The sequence below is a fragment of the Emydura macquarii genome, unplaced genomic scaffold, assembly GCF_026122565.2.
Source record: "Emydura macquarii macquarii isolate MOO-44397 ecotype Brisbane River unplaced genomic scaffold, CSIRO-AGI_Emac_v2 contig_1027, whole genome shotgun sequence".
Classification (NCBI taxonomy): Eukaryota; Metazoa; Chordata; order Testudines; family Chelidae; genus Emydura; species Emydura macquarii.
The window spans coordinates 20,208,562-20,231,965 of NW_027131164.1; the positions used below are offsets into that span (position 1 = coordinate 20,208,562).

Genomic DNA, 23,404 nt, shown 5'->3' on the forward strand with positions numbered 1-23,404 from the left:
GTAAAATCAGCACTTAAAGAAATTTTTTTTTCAGAAGCAGCCTAATGTCTCGTTCTTAGGTTTGTGGCTTAGTGTTAATGGGACACTTCTGGTACTGTTCGGCCAATTTAGAAATGCTACTCAAGTCATTGATGTGTCATCTTTGTTGGCTGAAGGCTTGACTTGTACCCCTATGGCTGTGGGTTAAAAAATTACCTAGAGCAAAGGAGTGAAAGAAAGTTTTGGAAACTCTAATTGAAGTGGATAACTTTTAACTTAACCACTGTCCTGCAAATGTGAAAGTTCTTTTCTTTTTGTTTAAAACTTTTTCTGTGTTTAATGCCCAAAAGTATTACCTGTTCTAAGGTCATTTTTTGACAGTAAAACCTGAAATAGTGAGAGGCAGAAATATTTTTTAATGGAAAAAGTAGCATAATATTCCTGCTCCCTTAAATATTTTTGAGAAGCAATACTGGCTTTAACTCTATTATCTGCTGCACGGAAAGAGTGCTGGCCCTCTTTCACATGTGAGGACACAATGGTACTACTTGCATGTGTAAAGATATTCATGTAAGTATACATTTATAAGATTGGAGCCTAAGATTTTACATTTTTAGGTAAGGTCAGTGATTTTTTTTTTAAAGCACCCAGCATATTTTTGGGGTGCTATAAACAATTAATTGCTAGTAAACAGTTGACAAACATTCTGTTCATTAATTGCTTAAATGAAACAAATCTAATTAACTTATGGAAAGATCTGGATGTAGTTGTCACTCTTATTAAAAATTGGCTGCTTAGTGGGTTTCCAGAATGGAGCTGATACTGATGTTTGACATATAAAGCATTAAATGACTTTGGATTTTCCCTCTGGAGGTGCTGTCCCTTTCTCCTTGTTGCACTCCCAGAGTTGAAGTTTACAGAGATTTTTGAGCTGGATCCCTCTTGGTATAAAAGAAAAGTTGCTGTTGAAGGGGTGTTCTTCGTGAAAGCCTTTATTCTTTTAAAAAAAAAAAAAAAAAATCTGACATCTGACGAAGTGGGTTACAGCCCACGAAAGATTATGCCTGCAGAAATTAAATTTGTTAATTCTTTAAAGTGCTACAGGCCTCTCATTGTTTTTGCTGTATACAGACTAACACGGCTACCCCTCTGGAACTTTTCACCTTTATTCTTTGGAATTTTGCTATCTCTCCCACTGCCCCTTAGTCCACAATAGCCTGAATTTGTTCACTTTCAGGGCCTTTAAATAAAAAGGACTTTTGAGGAAGAGAATAGTGCTTGTGGTATAAGGTATAGAGAAAGTGGAGACTCTTTCACCTTGTTTGTGTCGTTATTCGGTGGTTGGTATATTTTGTAGGATTTCTACATACAAAAATGCATGCTGATGGCATTAGTGTTTATTGTGTTAGCTAGTAAAAAAGGATGAACTCTTTTAAACTGACTCCAAAAGTATAATTTTAATAATCACATTATACATTTTTCTATTGTTTTACAGTGAATAATCCTATACCTTCCAACTTGAGGTCAGAAGCAAAAAAGGCAGCTAAAATATTACGAGAATTTACAGAAATAACTTCCAGAAATGGACCGGATAAGATCATACCTGGTTAGTAAGGATACAAATTTGTTGCAATTGAAGGGCCAATTTCTCCAATCCTCTCTCGGGCAAAACTCCCATTGTCTTCATGTGTGTTCACTGTGCGTTTTCTCCAAGAGTAATGAAGAACTGGACCCTACAGCTATGATTTTTGTGAAATTACTTTACTTTTAAGAGGTAAAATTCATTCTCATCCAGGAGTCTTAGGGTGAACCCTTCTCACAGCTTATTCCCCTCTATCCCCACCCCAGGTGCCCCCACTAATAGAAGTCACTGTCAGAGTGGCTATGTAGATGAACGTGGCATAGATGGGGTCTTCATATTTGCCCTATATAGACTGGTACATAGGAAGGACCAGATATAGTAATTGAAACCCTGTGCATCTGTAGTAGTTAGTTAATATCACCAGAATCCTCAAGATAGAATTATAGCCTTGATATATACATTTTGGAGATATGTTCTGCAGCTAAAAATAACCTCTCTACGTGATTTTCCTCTGACCCTATTGTAAATCAAAATGGAATTAAATGGAGTTACACCAGGATACAACTGTTATAAGAGGAAAATTAGGCTGTCTTTCTGTTTTTCCCAATGTCCTTTTTTCTGCCATCTCTTATGTTGTTTCCTCTATTTGTGTTCTAATTTCCCTTCCTTGTCCCACATTCCAAGTTTGTCTTTGAATTTTAAACTAATTATGTTCCAGAAGGTATATAATAAGACTTTAAGTTTCAGAGGGGTAGCCGTGTTAGTCTGTATACAGCAAAAACAACAAGAGTCCTGTAGCACTTTAAAGACTTAACAAATTTAATTTCTGCAGGCATACAGACAAAGTGGGTTGCAGCCCACGAAAGCTTATGCCTGCAGAAATTAAATTTGTTAGTCTTTAAAGTGCAATAAGACTTTAAATTTTCTTTTTTGATGTCACTTTATTATGATCCCAAGTACTGAATAATAATTAAGATGTTAATCATTTTTATAAGATGATTTCAGATTAACATGTGCTATGTTACTGTTAATATTATCCACTTAAAAAATCCATCGAGGCAAAGATATTGAGTCTCCATTGTCATTTCTTTTTGTATTTCACTAATCTAGTTCACTATTTCGTTATAAATTTCTTTAAGCTTTTTCTCTTTCTTATTGAAAATTATTAAATGTATGGTTATTTTTAAAGTCATGATTGTATTTTAGTGTGTTCTTTATACTGTTTTGAAAATTTTAATATTAACTAATTAATATTTAATTGATTTCAGCCCATGTAATAGCTAAAGCTAAAGGCCTTGCAGTTTTGTCTGTTATCAAAGCTGGATTTTTGGTAACTGCTCGAGGAGGCAGCGGGATTGTATTAGCGCGTCTTCCTAATGGAAGTAAGTTGACATTTTCTCAGTTAAAAAAGAATTAGTGAGTATTTTCCTTTTATACCTCTTGGGGAAACTTCAAAATAAACATAATTCATTTTTCCTTCTTCCTTGTTTTTCTTTTAATAAACTAGAACATAGGAAAGGGACCTGGGGGTAACGGTGGATAAAAAGCTGGATATGAGTCAGCAGTGTGCCCTGGTTGTCAAGAAGGCTAATGGCATATTGGGCTGCATTAGGAGGGGCATTGCCAGCAGGTCACGGGAAGTGATTATTCCCCTCTATTCGGCATTGGTGAGGCCACATTTAGAATATTGTGTCCAGTTTTGGGCCCCCCACTACAAAAAGGATGTGGACAAGTTGGAGAGAGTGCAGCGGAGGGCAACAAAAATGATTAGGGGGCTGGAGCACAGGACTTATGAGGAGAGGCTGAGGGAACTGGGCTTGTTTAGTCTGCAAAAGAGAAGAGTGAGGGGGGGATTTGATAGCGGCCTTTAACTACCTGAAAGGGGGTTCCAGGGAGGATGGGGCTAGGCTGTTCTCGGTGGTGGCAGATGACAGAACAAGGAGCAACGGTCTCAAGTTGCAGGGCGGGAGGTCTAGGTTGGACATTAGGAAAAAGTTTTTTACTAGGAGGGTGGTGAAGCACTGGAATAGGTTACCTAGGGAGGTGGTGGAATCTCCATCCTTAGAGGTTTTTAAGCTGAGGCTTGACAAAGCCCTGGCTGGGATGATATAGCTGAGGTTAGTCCTGCTTTGAGCAGGGGGTTGGACTAGATGACCTCCTGAGGTCCCTTCCAACTCTAATATTCTATGATTCTAAATGCCATATTAGATCAAACCAGTGATCTGTCTCGTCTGTAGCCTGTTTCTAAGGCTGATTTTACATTAGAAAAGTTTGTATCTCCAGCAACATTGCAGTAGTAGTGCTGCAAGCACTATTGTTGACTGGACTTAGGTTTTTCAGCATCTTAACTGGAAAACAAGTATGATATTTTCTAGTGCACATGCAGTGTAAAAACAGCTAGTGCTAGACCCTTCAGAACAATGTGTAATATACCCACAGTGATTAGCTTACATTCTGAAGCATGAAGGTTAATATCTTTTGTAATATGTTTAATCTAGTAGGGTATCTATGTATTATTATTATTATTTGTGTGTGATCTTTTGTAAGTGAGTTTCATAGGTAAGTTTTATGTGTTGTATGGGGAAAACAATCCAGTTTTAAACTTGTCACTTTTTAGTGGACTGATTTTGAAGGTCTTACTGCAGCTCCTCTCACCACTCCTTAGAAAAAAAACTTTTAGTGGCCAATCTTCAGCACTAATTATGAAGAAACACATGCATGATCATTAAGTGAGTAAGCATATTTGCACCTCCTGCCATTTATTTTTTGGCATTTTTCCACTCCATTTTTCCACCTCTGCAGCTTTGAGCGTTGGGTGGCTCCCCCGCTCACCCCACCCTGGTTTCGATCCTGCGTAGAAGAATGTTTCAAAATACTCCGTGGTTACAGTGGTGTTTCTGACACACATTATTCCTATCTTGTTACTTACTTACTTACTTACCAAGGCTTATTTGTCTGTCTGTCTGATTTATAATAGAAAGTGTTGTTTCAAATCAATATTTACCAGTAAAAGTATTACAGTGAGTAACATTAGGTAATGTGTTAGGAATTCAATATGCAGTAGCTTACTACAGTGTCATGAATTAGTTCATCTTAGCTAATGAAGGTATTTAGCATGCAATAGATTTCTGCTCTGTTGATCGGTGTAAATATGGGGACTAATTCTTTGTTTGTTTACAAGAATGCTGTGAAGCACACACAGGCATAGCAATGAGAAGTACTGTTAGCAGAAATATATGACCACTCCTAAAGGTAACTTCACAAAAAGTTTTAGCTACATTCATACATCACATAAACCCTCATATTTTCAGACCTCTGATGTTCTGTGTGAAGTATTGTGATACCTTTTTGAAACAAGCCTTGGTATCCAAAAGATTAAGTGAATGTAAATGTATGATGTTTGAAAGATGCTTTTGAAAACATGCACCTTAATATATTTTTTAAAAATTGCAAACATGTTGCCTAAAACGAGTGTGCTTCAGTGTAAATGCTTCCCTCTCTGAAGTGTCTCTTTAATACGGTAATCAGAATCACAGTGAAATTTCCAATGTGCAGTGTTGTTTTCAGTAATTACGTCCTTTTAACTATTGAAATGCAATTTTATAACTTGGAATTTTTTCTTTACTATTACAATATTATTTATCAAACACATTGTCCCCAGGCAGCACTGTTTTCATTTGCTATCTACTTGCTGTTGCTAGTTTTTCACGTGCCTTCCATGAAAAGCAGTATTTCTTTTGCAAACATAACTTTCAAGCTCAGTTTTGGATGCCTTTGAAAATTTTGAGATGTAGTTTAAAAACAAGAGGCAAAATATATTTAGCTTCGTAATTTTTAGGTTTCATTTTGAAAATTTGGATGTGCAATGCAGTCATTGGTAATATTTTTCAGATTGTATTAATTGACCTTTAGTTATTCTAAAGAGGAAAATGGTGATGTGGATCAATTTTTGTAATACATATTTTATTTTTGTGTGGGTCAGGTTGGTCTCCTCCTTCTGCAATAGGGATAGCTGGCCTTGGTGGTGGATTTGAAATTGGAATTGAGGTGAGTGTTAAATACATTTGTAATATCTTACAAAAGTAGAGTTTTTTTTAATGCTATATCCATTGATGTCTTGAAATATGCATTGTTTCAATGTTCACGAACCATAATTGAAATTCATTTTACAATTATGCATGTACAGTATGGATTTTTCTCATGTTTTCATAAAATGATACATTTTGAATAGGAAGCAAATAATCCATCAATGAAGATTGATACATTAGCTAGTTTGCTTTAACTGATCTTATCTGATCTCTTTGCTAATTGACTGAAGTATAATTAAACATAAATTAATGCATTTCTAAAGAGTAGCCCTGTTTGATAAGCAAACATATTGTACTTGGGATAAAGACATGAGATAAAGGGGATAGAAGATTTTGTAGTTGCGCTTGATAGGATTAAATATAGATGGTGTTTGCAGACAAAGTGAAATGATATGGTTGTGTGTGCAAAATGGTAAAAAGAACTGCATGGCACCCTCCTCCTCCCCTGCCGCCCCCCCCCCCTCCCAAAAAAAAAAAGTATTGATGGACACAAGTGAAGGTAAATTTTATATAAAAACAAATGTGCAAAACTCTTTTTTTTAAAGTTAAACCTAGCTAAGTGAAAACAGTTAAAAGTGTAGTAGAAGCATAGATTATAATTATATTAATCAACAAAAATGCAAGTTTTATGTGCATATCACTTACTCCAGCATATATCAACTGTAAGTGGGCTCTTAAACAGAGCATACTGTTTCTAAATATTAGAAAATAAAGTAATAAACTTGTCATTGGCATTGGTGAAACAGTGCGAGGTAGCCAATATAAAACCTGTAAGGTTTCTTATGATGATCTCTAGAGAAAACCACATATTGTGATTCTTAGTCTTACTGGCTTTGCAAAACTTGCTGTCACAGTCAAGGATTTAAATTTGCACTGGTTTCAGGCCCATTGAGACTTGTATTGAGTCTTGGAGCAGAGCCTAAAATAACATTTCTTAACAAGGGGACAACTTTTTAAGTGTAGTGCACATGAGCCATCTGGACTGGGGGGAAGTCCTATTGTTGAAAATCTAATGTGTTTATATATGTGTATATGTATTTCTGTAGCCATACAGGACTTGTTTGTTCTTTCTCAATACAATATGTATGTGTACTTCTTTAGCTCAGCGGTTCTCAAACTATGGGGCGGGCCTCCCAAGGAAGGGCATGGGAGATGTGAGTTGTATGTTTTTGGGGGGAGGTTAAAAGAGCTCTGGCTGTCAGCCCCAGGTGGTTGGGCCTTCTGCAGAAGAGCCATGCATACCCACGAGGTGCGGATAAAGGGGACAGCTGGAGCCTCACCGCCCCAGAGCTGACAGCCGGACCCCCCTTTACCCGAGCTCGAGCTCTCCTTCTACCCCTCTCCCTAATCCCTCACCAGGAGGCAGCCCAACTCAGGCTCTCCTTTCTTTCCCATCACACAATCCCTCTCCTGGGTGTGGCGGGGCTCTGGCTGTTAGTCCCAGGGTGGCGGCAGCAGTGCAGAAGTAAGGGTGGCAATGGGGTGTTAAGTCTTACGTGGAAAAGTGATATTGATAAATATCACTTTTCACATTGCTTCCTTTACTTCTGTTCTGTTGCTGGTGTGGCGCTTTCTTCAGAATGGGGCATCCGGCCAGCAGCCACTGCTCTGCCTCTGTTGCTCTGCCTTCAGAGCTGGGTAGTAATATATGTGCTTGTGAGGGAGGGAGGACATAAATGACTACAGACAAAAAGAAAGGGAGCCCGATCAAATCAGTCTGAGAACCACTGCTTTAGATTAAAAAACATGATAGACCTCCTTCTCTCTCCTGTAACAATAATCTCATGTTAAGTTTGACACATCGAACACTTGCAAACCAGGAAATGCAGAATTGGGATGAAAGTTGTTAAACTGCATAGCTTTTAGCTATTCCAGAAATTTCTTCTCCTAAATTCCTGTAGTATTCTTGGTACTTTCTATATATGAAGCTGGCCTCTCATATGACACACTTTATGTTCCAATAATTACTTATTTCATATAATTTAACTGTGCTTTCCTCTCCTTGTCAAAATATAGTTTCATTTTCATACTCTACTCTACTCTGATTGAATATCAGAATAATACTTACGTCACTTTAGTCTTACTATTGTTCCTAATCTATATATAGGCTTAGAAGGATTAGATTTGTATTGGTAAATGTCAATTTTACTGTATATACACAAACTGAAAAAAAATCCACCAATGATCATAGAAATTTACAGATAGGCAAAGTAAGAAAAATGCTACCTGAAAACTTTTTTATCAGAATCAATAATCCAGTGATTTAGGCTTTTTGAATTAGCCTGGTTACAAATGGACTAGCAAATAAATAGTACAAACAGGTATGATTTGTTCATTTAAGAATATGTACTTTATATATTTAGACATGATGTTGACAATTTTTGTTTTAAATGTTATAAAGCTTTAACTTTTGAGTCTCAGCATCTGTCAATAAATAATTGTCTGGCACCCATAATTTCCCGCAAGAGGAGAAATTAAAATGGATAAAAATAAAAAACTTTAACCCATAATTTCATGCAACTGTGACAATTTAAATAGATGATAAAATTTAAAACGCTTAAAATAAAAATCAATATTACCTGTCAATTATATTAAAATATATCAAATTCTGCCAAAGCCTCTCTCTTAAAGATATTTTTTCCCTGAAGGTCAGTCACTCAGGAAGCCATGTTTTTTATATTTTCAGTAAAATGTGATGTCTTCATTTGCATTTTCCATTGCTATATACAAAGCCAGTCCAACAGCCTTAATGTTTATTATTTTTCAAATTAGTCAATATATTTCTTCTTATGTTTCAGTTATCTGATAGGACCTTTGCAAGATTTATCTGTTACCATAGTTTTAAATGCTCTATGTATTATTTGAGAAATCTATTCTGTCATCCTAGAATCCTAAAACCACAGACATTGAAGAGGCAACAGACTTATTAGATCATATAGCCTGTTCAAATTAATGGATGCTTAAGACACCCACCCCATTTAGAGGTAACTATAGATGCCATCTACTGGAGTATAGAACCCATATTTCCACTAAATCTTCCATGGAGCTTCTTGACTAGGAATGGAGATGCATAGCAACATTTTTGGAGCTAAGGGAAGTCTGCCTGGCCACTAAACTCTGTGGTATGATTTGTTATAAAACAGATATGTAAAATTTTGAAATAAAATGTTGTTGCCATTTAGGACCTAGACCCAGTATAGGACTCTTCCACCACTTTTCCTAAAAATTCATTACATTTATTTAGATCTGCTTATTAAACTGTTTTTGTCTTTTAATTTATCTTGTCTGACTCATCCTTTTAGAACCAAGCTTGGGTTTTAGATGAGTTTCTTTTTCTGTAATGCTTCCTATAGATATTAGTTAGGAAATAATTACAGGAGGATTTATAGATTGAGCTTGATAAGTTTATGGAGAGGATGGTATGATAGGACAGCCTATTTTGGCAATTAACTGATCTTTGAGTACTCAAGGTAAATATGCCCAATGGCCTGTGATGGAATATTAGATGGGATGGGTTCTGAGTTACTACAGAGAATTCTTTCTTGGGTGTCTGGCTGGTGAGTCTTGCCCACATGCTCTCAGGGTTTAGCTGATCTCCATATTTGGGGTCGGGAAGGAATTTTCCCCCAGGCAGATGGGCAGGGACCCTGGGTGTTTTTCGTCTTCCTCTGTAGCATAGGGCATGGGTCACTTGCTGGTGGATTCTCTGGACTGTGAAGTCTTTAAACCATGATTTGAGGACTTCAGTAACTAAGTCATAGGTTAGGTGGTCAGACTACATGATCATATTGGTCCCTTCTGACCTTAAAGTCTATGAGTCTGAGATTCTAAGGCCAAAAGAGACCATTGTGATCATCTAGTCCAACCTCCTGTATAATGCAGGCCATAGAATTTACCCAAATAATTCCTAGAGCATAGCTGTTAGAAAAAACATCCTATCTTGATTTAAAATTTGTCAGTATTGGAGAATCCAAACCCAAGTAAATTACTCCAACCCTGAGTAAATTATTCTAATGGTAAATTACTCTGTTAAAATGTACTCCATATTTCCAATCTGAATTTGTCTAGATTCATCTTCCTGCCTTTGGACCATGCTATACCTTTCTCTGCTAGATGGAGAAGCCTATTATTAAATATTTGTTCCACGTGTAGGAACTTATGAACAGTGATTAAGTCATCCCTTTGTAAACTAAAGAGATTGAGTTCCTGAGACTCTCATTACGAGGCAGGTTTTTTAATTCTTTAATGATTCTTGTGGCTCTTTTCTGACACCTCTCCAATTTTTCACCATTTTCTTCAACAGTGGGCACCAGAATGGCGCACACAGTATAATAGCAGTGTTTGCCCCAATACTAAATATAGCAATAAAATAACCTCCGGTACTCCTACTTAATATTCCCCTATTTATGCATCCAAGGACCACATTAGCTCTTTTGGCCATAGCATCATACTGGGAGCTCATGTTCAACTGATTATCCATCACCACTCCCAAATCTTTCTCAGAAACACTGCTTCCCAGGATAGAGTCCCCTATCATGAAAGTATGGCCTACATTCTTTGTTCTTAGATGCATACATGTATTTAGCCATATTAAAGTGATTTTGTTTGCTTGTGCCCAGTTTACCAAAAGATCCAGATTTCTTGGTATCAGTGATCAGCTATCTTCATTTTTTACCACCCCCACAATTTTTGTATCATCTATAAACTTTATCAGTGATGATTTTATGTTTTCTTTCAGGTTATTGATAAGAATGTTAAGTTGGGTGGGGCCAAGAACTGATTCCCATGGAACCCCACTAGAAACACACATTCATGACAATGATTCTGTTTAAAATTACATTGAGGCCTATCAGTTAGGCAGCTTTTAATCCATTTAATGTGTGCCATGTAAACTTTGTATTGTTCTAAATTTTAATCATAATGTCGTTCAGTGCTAGCTCAAATACCTTACAGAAGTCTAAATATATTCTATGAACACTGTTACCTGTATCAACCAAGAAAGATAAGTTTGTTTGAATGGATCTATTTTCCATAGACCCATGTTGATTGGCATTAATTATAGTTCCTTCTTTTAATTCTTTATTAATCAAGTCCCATATCAGCTGCTCCATTATCTTTCCTGGGATCAGTGTCAAACTGACAGCCTATAATTACACAGGTCACCCATTTACTCTTTTAAAATTATGACACCACAATAGTTTTCTTCCAGTTTTCTGGAACTTTTGCAGTGTTCCAGAATGTAGTGAGAGTCAACATAATTGGTTTAGTGAGCTTCTCAGCCAGCTTTTTAAAAACTTTTGGATTTCATTTAGTCAATTCCACAACCTTACAGTAGTGATATGAGTGTGCACAACTTCCTTTCTCTTCTATTTTACTGTAGGTAATAAGCAAAGGTGGTAAGATGCCATTCTCTAACAGATGTAATTTTTGTCATAGCACAGTAACATGATATATTTGGTAGATATAGTCATTCTTTTCATTTGGAAAACCCAAGGAGAAAATAGATGCTTATCTCTAGAGTTTTTGCATTAGTTACTTTATTGAAGAAACTGGTTGAGGCTTTCACAAATATTTATTTAAATTAGTGTAACATTTAATTGGCAAAGTATCATAATTTGGCTTGTTGTGTTCAGAAAATGGGTTTTCATTGATAATGAGAAACCATAATCATAGGTATTTTCCTCAATGACTTTTTTTTTCCCCCCTATTGCTTCCTTCTTTCAGGACAGATGAATGGTAGACAAAGAGATGGAGAACAGCAACAACAAAAAATAGTTGCGTCCTTGGCTATGTTGTCACAGTACTTAAATGATCAAGAGTAATAAAAATGCTGAGATTCTTAATCTGATTTTTCACTAGGAGGATAACTTGAAGATGGATAACTCCAGAAAATGGTTTATATACTATCATGTTTTTGCTGATCTACAGATTTGCATGTTTGTGTTCTTTCCTTCTTGAGATGGATGAACATTCAAATATTCGTTTCAAGCAGCAAATATAGTTGTTTTTACTTGATTCCTAGGTGTCAGATTTAGTAATAATACTGAACCATGAAAGAGCAGTTGATGCTTTTGCAAAAGGTGGCAATCTTACACTTGGAGGAAATTTTACAGTAGCAATTGGGCCTTTGGGGAGGTGAGTAGCATTAAAATAAAAAATTCAAATAAAATGTTTTAAATGTATATATTGACAAAATAGTACTTCCATAATCTTATTTAAAATAATACTTATAAATCTTAGTTAGTTATTCTAATAAACTGCTCAGTAATTTTGTGGAAAACCTATCATTCTCTTGGCCAGTGTTATCTTTGCAGTATTATGTCATGTTAATCGAACACAGATTGTGCAGTCTCAGCCAAGTCTCGTCCTTCTCTGTCAGACATACAGAAAGCAGTGGGAAAGAGGCTGCTAATAAAAGTTGTCTAGATAAGATAGCGATTGTTTGTAGGTGGAAAGAAGAATAAATTGCTTCTTTCTGTGTATGATTGAGAGAGATGAAATAAGCTGGGTTCACAAAGGCCCTAGATTTGAAAATCTGGGAACTGGGTACAGGAAGTTTTTAGAGGAAGGTCCTTAATTCTGGAATTTGGTTACCTTTCTGGTCTATGAGACCCCAAGTTTGTTAACCTTGAGCCAGTTTAAGGCTATTCTTTTTTTACTTAGTCTTTTGCTTGAGAGAAGTGACTGTAGGGAACGTTCTAACATGTAGTCAGTTCTGGTTGTTTTTTTGGGTTGGCCAATTGTTTGACTATTTTAAAGTAGTCAAAAATTTTCTGTCAAAATTACTTTTTTGATTAAAAATTTGGGTATCAATTAAATGACTTTTGTGAAAAGTGTCTGCTTTCTACAGATTTTTGGTAAAAAATCCAAACAACCATAAACCTGAAGGAATAAATTTGGGGCCAAAATTAAAATACTTTGATTCAATTATGCTCTTTGATGCTCAGTTATGCCTCATAGAAGTTGTAGGTCTGTTGCTTCAAGTCCCCATTCTTCTCTTTGGGCCAGGCTCCACATCTGGACTTTATTTCTCATGATGTGCCACAGCTTTGGGATTCCCAGGATGCACCACCCCCCAAAAGGGGAATGAATGGTGCATTGTGAGAGTTGGCGTCCAACCAGGGAACCCATTCTATAGAAGACAATGAGAGTATGGGGCACGTGAACTGAAGCTCCCATGAGACACCATAGTGGCATTTCCAAATCAAAAATATTTTGGTTTTGGCTCAAATATTTCACCAAAAAGTCCATTTTTTTCCATAGGAAAAAACATTTTCTGACCTTTTTTAAAACATCTCTAACCAGAGGTTTTATGATACATATGTTTTGCACTTTTCATAATGAAATAAATACTTGATACAATTTTCCTAGATCTATACTGGCATGAAGTGCAGATATTGATTAGAAAAAGATTTATTATAACAAGTCATTTTTATATATAGTAAATTGTATTTTGTTTTTATTTTTCATTAACCGAATACCAACAAAATCTATTTTATTTTATATTGCAGTATAAGAGGAAAGTATTTACCAAAGGAAAAGGGTAGTAGAGTTTGTTTGGGATCTTTGAAAACTTGTTACAGAGCACTTTTTATAATGCAAATTACTGTTTTAAGAGTGTCCTTTTAAACAATATCACTTTTTTTTAATTTCAAATATTAAATGACTCTCTTCCTAACATACAACATAGGTTATATGTGAAATATTTTGCCATTTCCTTCTTTTTTACTGGATTCAGCAATTAATGATAAATATGTCCTGTAATGAGAGATTTTCCCCAGGGCTAGGTTGTTACATCAGGATATAATCCGTATTTTGATAACAGATAAGAGTTAAGTTAAGTGCATACCAAGATTTCATGCAAGATTGAGTTTCTCCTTGTAATTTATTCATTCCTTTCCCTGAGGATCTATATAGGGTGCTATTCCATCCTTTTAGCAGAAACTCCTAATATGTATAGTGACACATAACATGCAATCTCCTACTTATTATTTTACGTTGCTTAGAGATGTGTTAGGTACCTTGCTACCCCAAATAGCTTATACTATTTATGCATCTGCTGTGATAAAGAAGCAATAGTACAATGCTTGGGATTTGGGTATAAGAGAAAAGACTAGGGTCACAGTAAAAAAGCATATGTGGTTATTCAGGAAAGGGATGTGTACAGCAAGGCTGACCGAATAACTTCCTGTGTAGGTTTAATAAATATGAATATCAAAGAAATACCTTGTAATATAAAAAATGTCTTGGCACACTAACTTTTTTGGGCATCTGTACTGAGGACCAAAGCAAGACCTCCCTTTAAAGTCCAAGATTACAACTGTCACTTCTGACATTTAAGAGGAGTGTGCTTAGGTGCAATAAAACTGAACTCTTCCCATAAACTGAATATATTTCCAGAATAGTTCCACTCCATGTTAGTCTAGGAGCAAAATTTAGAATTCTTGCTTTGCACGATCTGCCTTATGCTTAGAATCATTCCATACGTAACATCTTACTACACCCTCTAGTCTGTCATATCTTGGTTTTGACAAGTTATAGGTTATGGCACAGAATTTGGCAGAGCGGTTTTCTTTAAAAATAAATAAAATGCTACCTATCTTCTGAACATAAAGATAGAAATCGGTTTTAAGGATGGATTTGAATGATAAGGCTTAGTGGACCAGCTCAGGAAGAGCTGTTCTATTTGAGAGGACAGCATGAGAAAAACGGTGATTGTGGGGCGGAGGCAGGGCATCAGGACATTTCAGAATGGGGAGAGGTAAATAGTGGTATTCCCCTAGGGGTCTGTACAAGGACCAATGCTGTACAACATATTCATAAATACTTTGGAAAAAGGGATACACATTGAGGTGGCAAAACTTGAAGACAGTACAAGGTACTTATGGTAGTTAAATCTAAAGCAGATTGTCAAAAGTTACAAAGGGATCACACAAAACTGGGTGACTGGTGGCAGTGGCAATTGAAATTCACTGCTGATAAATGCAAAATAATGCGCATTAGAAAATATAATCCCAACATACAAAATGATGGGTTCTAAATTAGCTATTGCCATTCAAGAAAGAAATCTTGGCGACATTATGGATAGTTCTTTGAAAACATCTCAGTGTGCAGCAGCAGTCATAAAAGCTAACAGAATATCATAATGCTTCTATATAAATCCATTGTATGCCCTTATCTTGAGTACTGCATGCAGATTTGGTTGTCCCATCTCAAAAAGCTATATTTGAATTAAAAAAGAAGAGCAACAAAAATTATTGGAGTATGGAACAGTTTTGGTATGAGGAGAGAGTAAAAAGACTGGGACTTTTCATCTTGGAAAAGAGATGACTAAGAGGCTATATGATAGAGGTTTATAAAATCTTAACTGATAGGGAGAAAGTGAATAAAGAAATGTTATTTACTCCTTCACGTAACACAAGAACTAGGGGTCACTCAGTGAAATGAGTAGGCAGCAGGTTTAAAACAAACAAAAAGAAGTACTTTTTCACACAGTCAACCTATGGAACACTTGCCAGGGGATGTTGTGAAGGCCAAAACTATAGAAGAGTTTAAAAAAGAACTAGATAAGTTCATGGAGGATAGGCCCATCAATAGCTATTGGCCAGGTTGTCCTGGGATACAACACCATGCCCTGAGTGTGTCTAGCCACTCTTTGCCAGAAGCTGGGGGAGTGATTTTTATCACAAATTTCATGATATTTGCTGGGGTTTTTCCATAAAGCTCCTGCTCTGAGAATCACGAATACAATGAGAAATTTGGCTTTTATTTTAAAGACAGAATAGCCCTCATGGTTGCAAAGAAAAGCTGGAAAACGTGAACTCTGAGGACTTAAAAACCAGAAGGCAAATAAAAACACCCCACAATTATAACTTTATGATTTTTTAAGCCAATTTCATTTATGGGGAAGTTAAATTTTCAATCTAATGATTTTTGAATTCTTGGGATTGGCAATACTGTTATCTGGTGATTTAGTGCCTTGACATTAGCTATATTTCCTTTAATGGAGAGCTGCTTTGGAATTCCTCCATTTGCTCTGTAACACAACGGCATCTATGATACACAAATTCAAGAAGTTTAAAGTCAGAAATAGATGAACTAGAATACTTTACAATGTACCAGGACTTTGATGTAATAGACATTATTGAACCTTGGTGATAAGATGAAAAACAATGGTATACTATAGTATCTGTTATATGAAAGATAGAGTAGGCAATAGAGGTGGGAATGTGGCATTGTTTCTAAAACATTCCATTGAATGTAGCCAGATAAAAATTCTGCGTGGAGAGAACCATCCAGTAGAATGGAAACAAATCCCAAAATAAAAGAAAGTAAATATATTAGTAGGCCCTACTACCAGTCTCTGGGTCAAGAATGAAACAGAGTGCAGAATGTTGAGTAAGATCAATGAGGCAGCAAAATCTAACAAAATGATGAAATGGAGGACTTCAACTACCCCCATAGAAAATGATAAAATTGCACAACGGGACAAAGTTTAAAGAAAATTTCTCAACACTTTAGATAATTGTTTCTTGGAACAGCTAGTATAGAACATGCGAGAGGAACAATTTTTACTTGATCTTAAATAACAGGAGCTAATTCAAGAAGTGATAGTAGTAGAAACGCTAAGCTATAGTGACCATGATACAGTTAGGTTCAACATCCAAAGTGCAAGTAGGGCACCATAAAGTAACTGTGACACTGACCACTGGAAAGGGAGCTTCAAATGAAATGAGAATGTTATTCAGAGAGGTCCTAAGGCTAAAAGTAAAGGAAGTAAAACTCCTAGAGGTGGCATGGATGGTACTAAAAACATAATAATAGAGTCTCAGTTTATCTTCACTACAACAGTTAAATGAAGTTTGTTCACTTGAGTTACTCCTTTCCTTACTGCTACACCATTAAAAAGACCATGTATATATGGGAGACACTGCTTGGGCATGTAGAGAACCTGTGTAGCATAAATACATATTCACATGCATAGGGCACTCCACTCTACCTGCCTAAGTCAAGCCTCACCATCAACTCTGCTATTTATACCCATGCTAGCTGGATATGCAGTGACTGTACTTTACATGCCACCACACATGTAGACTTACTTTCTGAAACAACATATCTGAGCTACACAGAATGACTAGATTAGCAGTGTGAATGGACTAACACCTGATGAGTTGTGATTTGAGCTGCTGCATTGCCGTTGCATTACTTGCTCAAGCAGCAGCACATGAGCTTCAGCTCTCATTTCCTGACAGATCAGCTAGCTCAAATTTAAACCACCATCTAACTTGAACTAGAGATGTTTGTGTGTGGATGGGAGTCGTGTTAGGGAGAAAAACTTGAGCTATATCTTGAGCTCATACTTGTGAAGACAAGCACTAAAAATACATGCCTACTGTTCAACTAAAAGGGAGTATAGACCAATATGGCTTAGTTGCAAGGTTTGAGAGTCTCTTCAAACAGAAATCCTTCAAAATTTGGAAGTCTGACCCTAATAAAGCCAATACACAATTGCATAAATTATAGCAGGCAGTAAATACAAGAAGAAATTAGAAGGGCCAAAATGGATTTTGAAAAGCAAATAGCTAAAGTTGTAAAAACAAATGAGATTTTTTTAAAGTATTTCAGAAGCAGGGAGCCTGTGACAGAATCAGTGGGTCTGCTGGATCACAAGGAGCTAAAGGAGCCCTTTGGGAAGATAAGGATGTTGATCATTTAAAAGCAGTAAGTCACCAGACCTAGGTGTTGCATCTACGAGTTCTGAAAGATCTCAAATATGAAGTGGCTGAGCTGCTAACAAAAATATGCAATCCCTCCTTTAGAAACAGCCACTGTTCCAATGGATTAGAGGAGAAAAAATGTTGTACTTACATTTTTTTTAAAAAGGTTCTAGCAACGATCCAGAGAGATATAGACTCAGAAGCCTGTACTTGCCAAAGAGATTTTAGCCAATCACATCAAACATATACTGCTTGTCTTAACTTGCAAGGCCTTTCACAACCAGTCCCCAGGGCTGGATTCACCTTTTAATTTCAGGGAAGAGATGTTAAACCTCATGCCTCAGGGCATAAGTGAATTTCTAAATATTGGAAACTCAGCTGAGACCTAACGTGGGGGGGGGGGCAGATTATCCCAGAACTGCCTACTGCAGGATTCTTACTCTTTCCTCTGAAGTATGTGGTACTGGCCGCTGCTGGAGACAGGATATTGGATTAGATGAACTTTGGGCCTGAGCCAATATGGCAATTCCTATGTTTCTACGTATTCCCCTGCAAAGCAAAATTCCTTCTGACTGCTCTGTTCTGCAGCATAGCCATACAAATTTTGATACTGGTATTGTGTACCAACATACTGAAGATCAGTGTTAGAAAACTGCCAGTTTAAACAATGTGGAAATAGCTATTTTATCTTTAGAATAGAAGTAGTATAAGCCATTGAGTTGTTTGACAATTTTGTAGAAGCACTGCAATTTAAATTTATATTGCATTGGCTTACATTTTTTTAAACTCTCCAGTAGGAAATAATAAGGTTGAACAGAGGGAAAAGGAACAGATAGATATGAAGCAAAGGTCAACCTATAGGTCAAAAATACTTAAATTACAGGTGAACACATGGCTGTATCTTAAATCTCCATATCTATATTATTAAAAGGAAAATGACCATCTTTCTGTACAATTTTATCATATTTATAAAATGGCTCGTTATTTCATTGTCTGAGAGACTGGATAATTTAATTATTGTTTTATTTCTCCACCCATTGTAATTCTCATTCACAGTGCGCCTTTCCTTTTAGTTTTTTCTCTCACAAAATCCAGATGTGGAAAATAAGTGAAGAATGCATTTGTTCAGTTGCAGCCAAAAAAAAAAAGTAGTAATTGGACAATAAGAAGTACAGATTGTGAAAAATAATTTGATCATGGTTCCCGAAAACTGTAAAATTTAGAATGAGCAATTGTCAACTGCTGTTCATGTTACAATAGCATGCTGAAAAGAGCCAGACAAACTTTTTTCCTTTTTTGTAGAAATTTAGAAGGTGATGTTGCCGTACGAAGCTCAGCTGCTGTCTATACATACTGCAAATCGCGAGGGTTGTTTGCAGGAGTATCTTTAGAAGGAACCTGTTTAATTGAAAGAAAGGAAACTAATCGCAAGTAAGTCCAATTCAAAATGATCTAATGAAATCAAATGATGAGGGTATTAGGGTAATAAACAAGAATATATTCAATTTTGAAATATTCAATAGCTGTGAAAATATCCCACGCTGTTTTTGGGGGGAAATGTCAGTAATAATCAATAGTTTCTGAATGTTAAAGGACATTTTATATTGTTTATGTGTGTTTCCTCCATATCTTGTAGTGCATCATCAGATGGGTTACATTGGAGTTTTAGTGGGATGGACCTTTAGGAAAATATTCAAAATAAATCTTATAGTCCTAACTTATACACAAATCAGAGATAGTACTATACTTACAGGGTAAATAGAAAGGAAAATGGTGCATAGTTGATATATTTTGGTGTAGTGGACCTTGGAATTCTGTCCTTGGAATGATTTCATGAGAAATTGCACGTGATTATCTAAAGCAAAATTTGACCTGTGGTATCTCCAAAAGCATTAGTGGTTGTGTTTGAGTATTGGAAGTACGTTGCCTACATATGAACATTTATTCCACTGCACCATGCAAAAAGTTTATTTCTGATATGGGTTATTTGTCTTATTTTCATTAGAATAAAATGTCTTTGAATTTGGGGTTGGTATTTAGGTGTTTGACTGGGAAACGTCAGACATCTGGTTCAGTGGTGTTTTTTTTTTTTTTTTTTTTTTTTTTTAAAGAAATAAGTTAGGGGTTATGGTTTAGAGTCTCACTAAAGAAGTTCAAGACCTGCTTCTTAGGGTTTTTGGATTTGTTTTATTTTACCCATAGCTAACCATTAAAACTATCACAATTGATGGGAGATTTAGGTCCAGTTTTCTACGTTTTAAAAGTCTTTTCCATTCTAGTGGCATTGTTGAAAACATACACATACTAATCTTTAACTTGAGCTTTTTAAGATGATAGCAATACTATAAAATTAAAATTAGACAAAGATGATATGATAAAACTAAAATCTTTCCAACAGACTTTATTTTTCCCAAGAAAATTAAATATTTACTTTTAACATGTGGTTCCAAAGATGAGGTTTCCCATGCTGTATTCTGACAGGTTTGCAATCTTGTCTGAGTCAGACCACTTGGTTGAAAATTACACTAAAGTCAAACCAGTCTGAATTGTAGACAATTACAATTTTAAATTGAATATGTCTCTCTCTTCTAAAAATCTCCCATCTTAATATTGCTGTTTATAAGAGTAAAGACTTCTAAAAAAAAATCCCAAATGTCCAAATGTACTGTGCCAATTTTAAGTTGTGCAGTACCAAAGGCATTAATTCATATTTAGTAAAAACATGGTTTTACAGGCCCTTATGTGAATACATATGGAAAATATGAGGGAGGGACATGCAAGGAGGTTCTCCCCTGGCACAGCCCAGGCAAGACCAGAAAGCAAAGTGCATTCAGGAGGGAAGAGAAGAGGTTATAGACATGTCTCCCATATTAATAGGCAGACCGTACTACTGGGTCTTAAAGGTTTGTGTACTTTGTGAACTAGGCCACGCAGGAAGCAGTTACTTGTACATGCTTACTAAAAAATGACATCCACTGAAATGTTTTTCACCCTTCCTCCTAGTGAAATGTTTTTCATCACCTTCCTAGTGGAAAAAGTTTTTCCTAATATCAAACCTAGACCTCCCCCACTGCAACTTGAGACCATTGCTCCTTTTTCGTTGTCTGCCACCACTGAAAACTGCTTAGCTCCATCCTCCTTGGAATCCCCCTTCAGGTAGCTGAAGCCTGGTATCAAATACCCACTCACCCTTCTCTTATGCAGACTAAACAAGCCTAGTTCCATCAGCCTCTCCTCATAAGTCATGTGCTCCAGTCCCCTAATCATTTTTGCTGCCCTCCACTGGACTCTCTCGAACTTATTCGCATCCTTCCTTTAGTAGTGGGCCCAAAAAATGGACACAGTACTCCAAGTGTGGCCTCACCAATGCCAAATAGAGGGGAATAATCACTTGCCCTTGTCATAATAATGACTTGCCCTTGGTGAATCCATGCTGAGTGTTCCTGATCATCATCCTCTCTTCCAAGTGCCTCAAAATGGATTCCTTGAGGACTTGTTCCATGATCTTTACAGGGACTGAGGTGAGGCTGACTGATCTGTAGTTCTCTGGATCCTCCATCTTTCCTTTTTTGAGGATGGATGCTATATTTGCCTTTTTCCAATCGTCCAGGACCTCCCCCAATCAGCACAAGTTTTCAAAGGTAATGGCCAAAGGCTCTGCAGTCACATCAGTCAACTCCTTCAGCAGCCTCAGATGGCCCCATGGACTTTTACATATTCAGCTTTTCTAAATAGTCTTGAACCTGTTCTTTCACCACAGAGGGCTGTTCACCTCCTCCCCATTCTGTGGTTCCCAGTTCAGTAGTCTAGGAGCTGACCTTGTCTGTGAAGACAGAGGCAAAAAATGTATGGAGTACTTCAGCTTTTTCCACATCATCTGTCACTAGGTTGCCTCCCCCATTCAGTAATGGGCCCACACTGTCCCTGACCATCTTTTTATTACTAACCCTTCTTGTTACCCTTCAAGTCTCTTGTTAGCTGCAACTCCAGTTGTGCTTTGCCTTCCTGATTTCATTCCTGCATGCTTGAACAGTATTTTTATACTCCTCCCTAGTCAGCTGAACAAGCTTCCCCTTCTTGTACGTTTCCTTTTTGTGTTTAAGCTCACTGAAGGTTTCTTTGTTAAGCCAAGCTGGTCACCAGCCATATTTGCTATTCTTTCTGCACATCGGGGTGGTTCGTTCCTGCATCCTCAATAAGGTTTCTTTAAAATACAACCAGCTCTCTTGAACTCCTTTCCCCCCTCATATTAGCTTCCCAGAGGATCCTGCCCATCAGCTCTCTGAGAGAGTCCAAGTCTGCTTTTCTGAAGTCCAGGGTCCATATTCTGCTGTTCTCCTTTCTTCCTTTTGTCAGGATTCTGAATTCAACCATCTCATGGTCACTGCTGCCCAGGTTGCCACCCACTTCTACGTCCCCTACCAATTTTTCCCTTTTTGAAAGCAGCAGGTCAAGAGAAGCATAGCCCCTTGTTGGTTCCTCTACCACTTGCACCAGGAAGTTGTCCACAACACTCTCCAAAAATTTCCTGGATTGTCTATGAACTGCTATATTGCTCTTCCAACAGATGTCAGAGTGACTGAAGTTCCCCATGAGAACCAGGTCCTATGATCTGGAAACTTTCATTAGTTGTCTCAAGAAAGCCTCATCTACGTCATCCTCCTGGTTTGGTGGTCTATAACAGATGCCCACCTTGTTGCTCTCACCTCTAAACTTAACCCAGAGACTCTCAACAGACTTTTCTCCAGTTTCATACTGGAACTCTGAGCAATCATATTGATCTCTTACATAGAGTGCAACTCCTCCACCTTTTTTCCCCTGCCTGTCCTTCCTGAACAGTTTATACCCATTCATGACCGTGTTCCAGTCATGTGAGTTACCCAACCAAGTATTTTATTCCAATCACATTATAGTTCCTTGACTGTGCCAGGACTTCAAATTCCTTTTGCGTATTTCCCAGGCTTCTTGCGTTCGTGTACAGGCACCTAAGATAACTAGCCAATTGCCCTACTTTCTCAGTACGAATCAGGAGTCATCCCCTGTAGCACCCTCCTCCTTGTTTCCCACTTCCCCACTTACCTCCAGGCTTAGGTCCCGTCCCATGGTGAACCTAGTTTAAAGCCCTCCTCATTAGACTAGCAAGCCTGTCTGCAAAGATGCTCTTTCCTGTCTTTGTTAGGTGGATACCATATCTTCCAGCAATCCTTCTTTCTGGAACAACATCCCATGGTTGAATAATCCAAAGCCCTCTCTCCAACACCACCTGCATAACTATGCATTTACTTCTGCAATTTGACAGTCCCTACCTTGGCCTTTTCCTTCAACAGAAAGGATGGACGAGAACACCACTTGCACTTCAAACTCCTTTATCCTTCTTCCCAAAGCCACGTAGTCTGCAGTGACCCTCAAGGTCATTCTCAGCAGTGTAACTGGTGCCCATGTGGAGAAATAGGAAGGGGTAGTGGTCTGAGAGGTTGATGCATTTCAGCAGACTCTCTGTCACATCTTGAATTCTAGCTCAAGGCAAGCAGCCCACTTCTCGAGTTTTGCAGTCCGGATGGTAGATGGATGACTCTGTCCGCCTTTGGAAGGAGTCCCTGACCACCACCACCCGTCTCCTTCTCTTCGGAGTGTTGGTCATGGAACCTCCATCCCCAGGATAATGCATCCCCTTCTTTCCAATCAATGAGGTCTCCTCCTGGTCCCTTCTCTCAGATGACTCTTCCAAACCATTCTCAGCAGAGAACCTGAAAACGGTTGCTTACCGCTATCTTCTTTGGGGGTATATGAGTTCTCCTCTTTCTTATGGAGGTCACATGCTGCCAATTTTCTTTCCCATTCTTCAGTCTCCCATGCACTGCCCTCTCTGATTCTTCAGCCTATTGAGCCTGCAGTAACAAATTGTGACTTCTATCAAGAAAGTCTTCAATTTCTCTGATGCAATGCCAGTTAAAGGACTAGAGTTGGGTCTCTAGTCCTTTAACCATCTCTTCCAATTTGGAGACCAACTTACACTTCATACAGATGAAGTCACTTCT

The 23,404-nt window shown here is 37.4% G+C and overlaps 1 protein-coding gene across 5 annotated transcripts in view; it reads left to right on the forward strand.

The window, feature by feature from the left end:
* The window catches only part of SH3YL1 (SH3 and SYLF domain containing 1), a 94,760-nt gene that overhangs the window by 24,636 nt on the left and 46,720 nt on the right, over nucleotides 1-23,404 (forward strand). For 4 of the 5 annotated variants that reach the window (XM_067544890.1, XM_067544891.1, XM_067544892.1 and 1 more), the window contains exons 2-6: nucleotides 1,475-1,585; nucleotides 2,830-2,943; nucleotides 5,544-5,608; nucleotides 11,672-11,784; nucleotides 18,669-18,797. In XM_067544890.1, the coding sequence (XP_067400991.1) occupies nucleotides 1,475-1,585; nucleotides 2,830-2,943; nucleotides 5,544-5,608; nucleotides 11,672-11,784; nucleotides 18,669-18,797 (532 nt within the window). Of the gene's footprint in view, nucleotides 1-1,474; nucleotides 1,586-2,828; nucleotides 2,944-4,742; nucleotides 4,814-5,543; nucleotides 5,609-11,671; nucleotides 11,785-18,668; nucleotides 18,798-23,404 lie in introns of those variants that run through there. The other variant, XM_067544894.1, reaches the window with a different exon arrangement.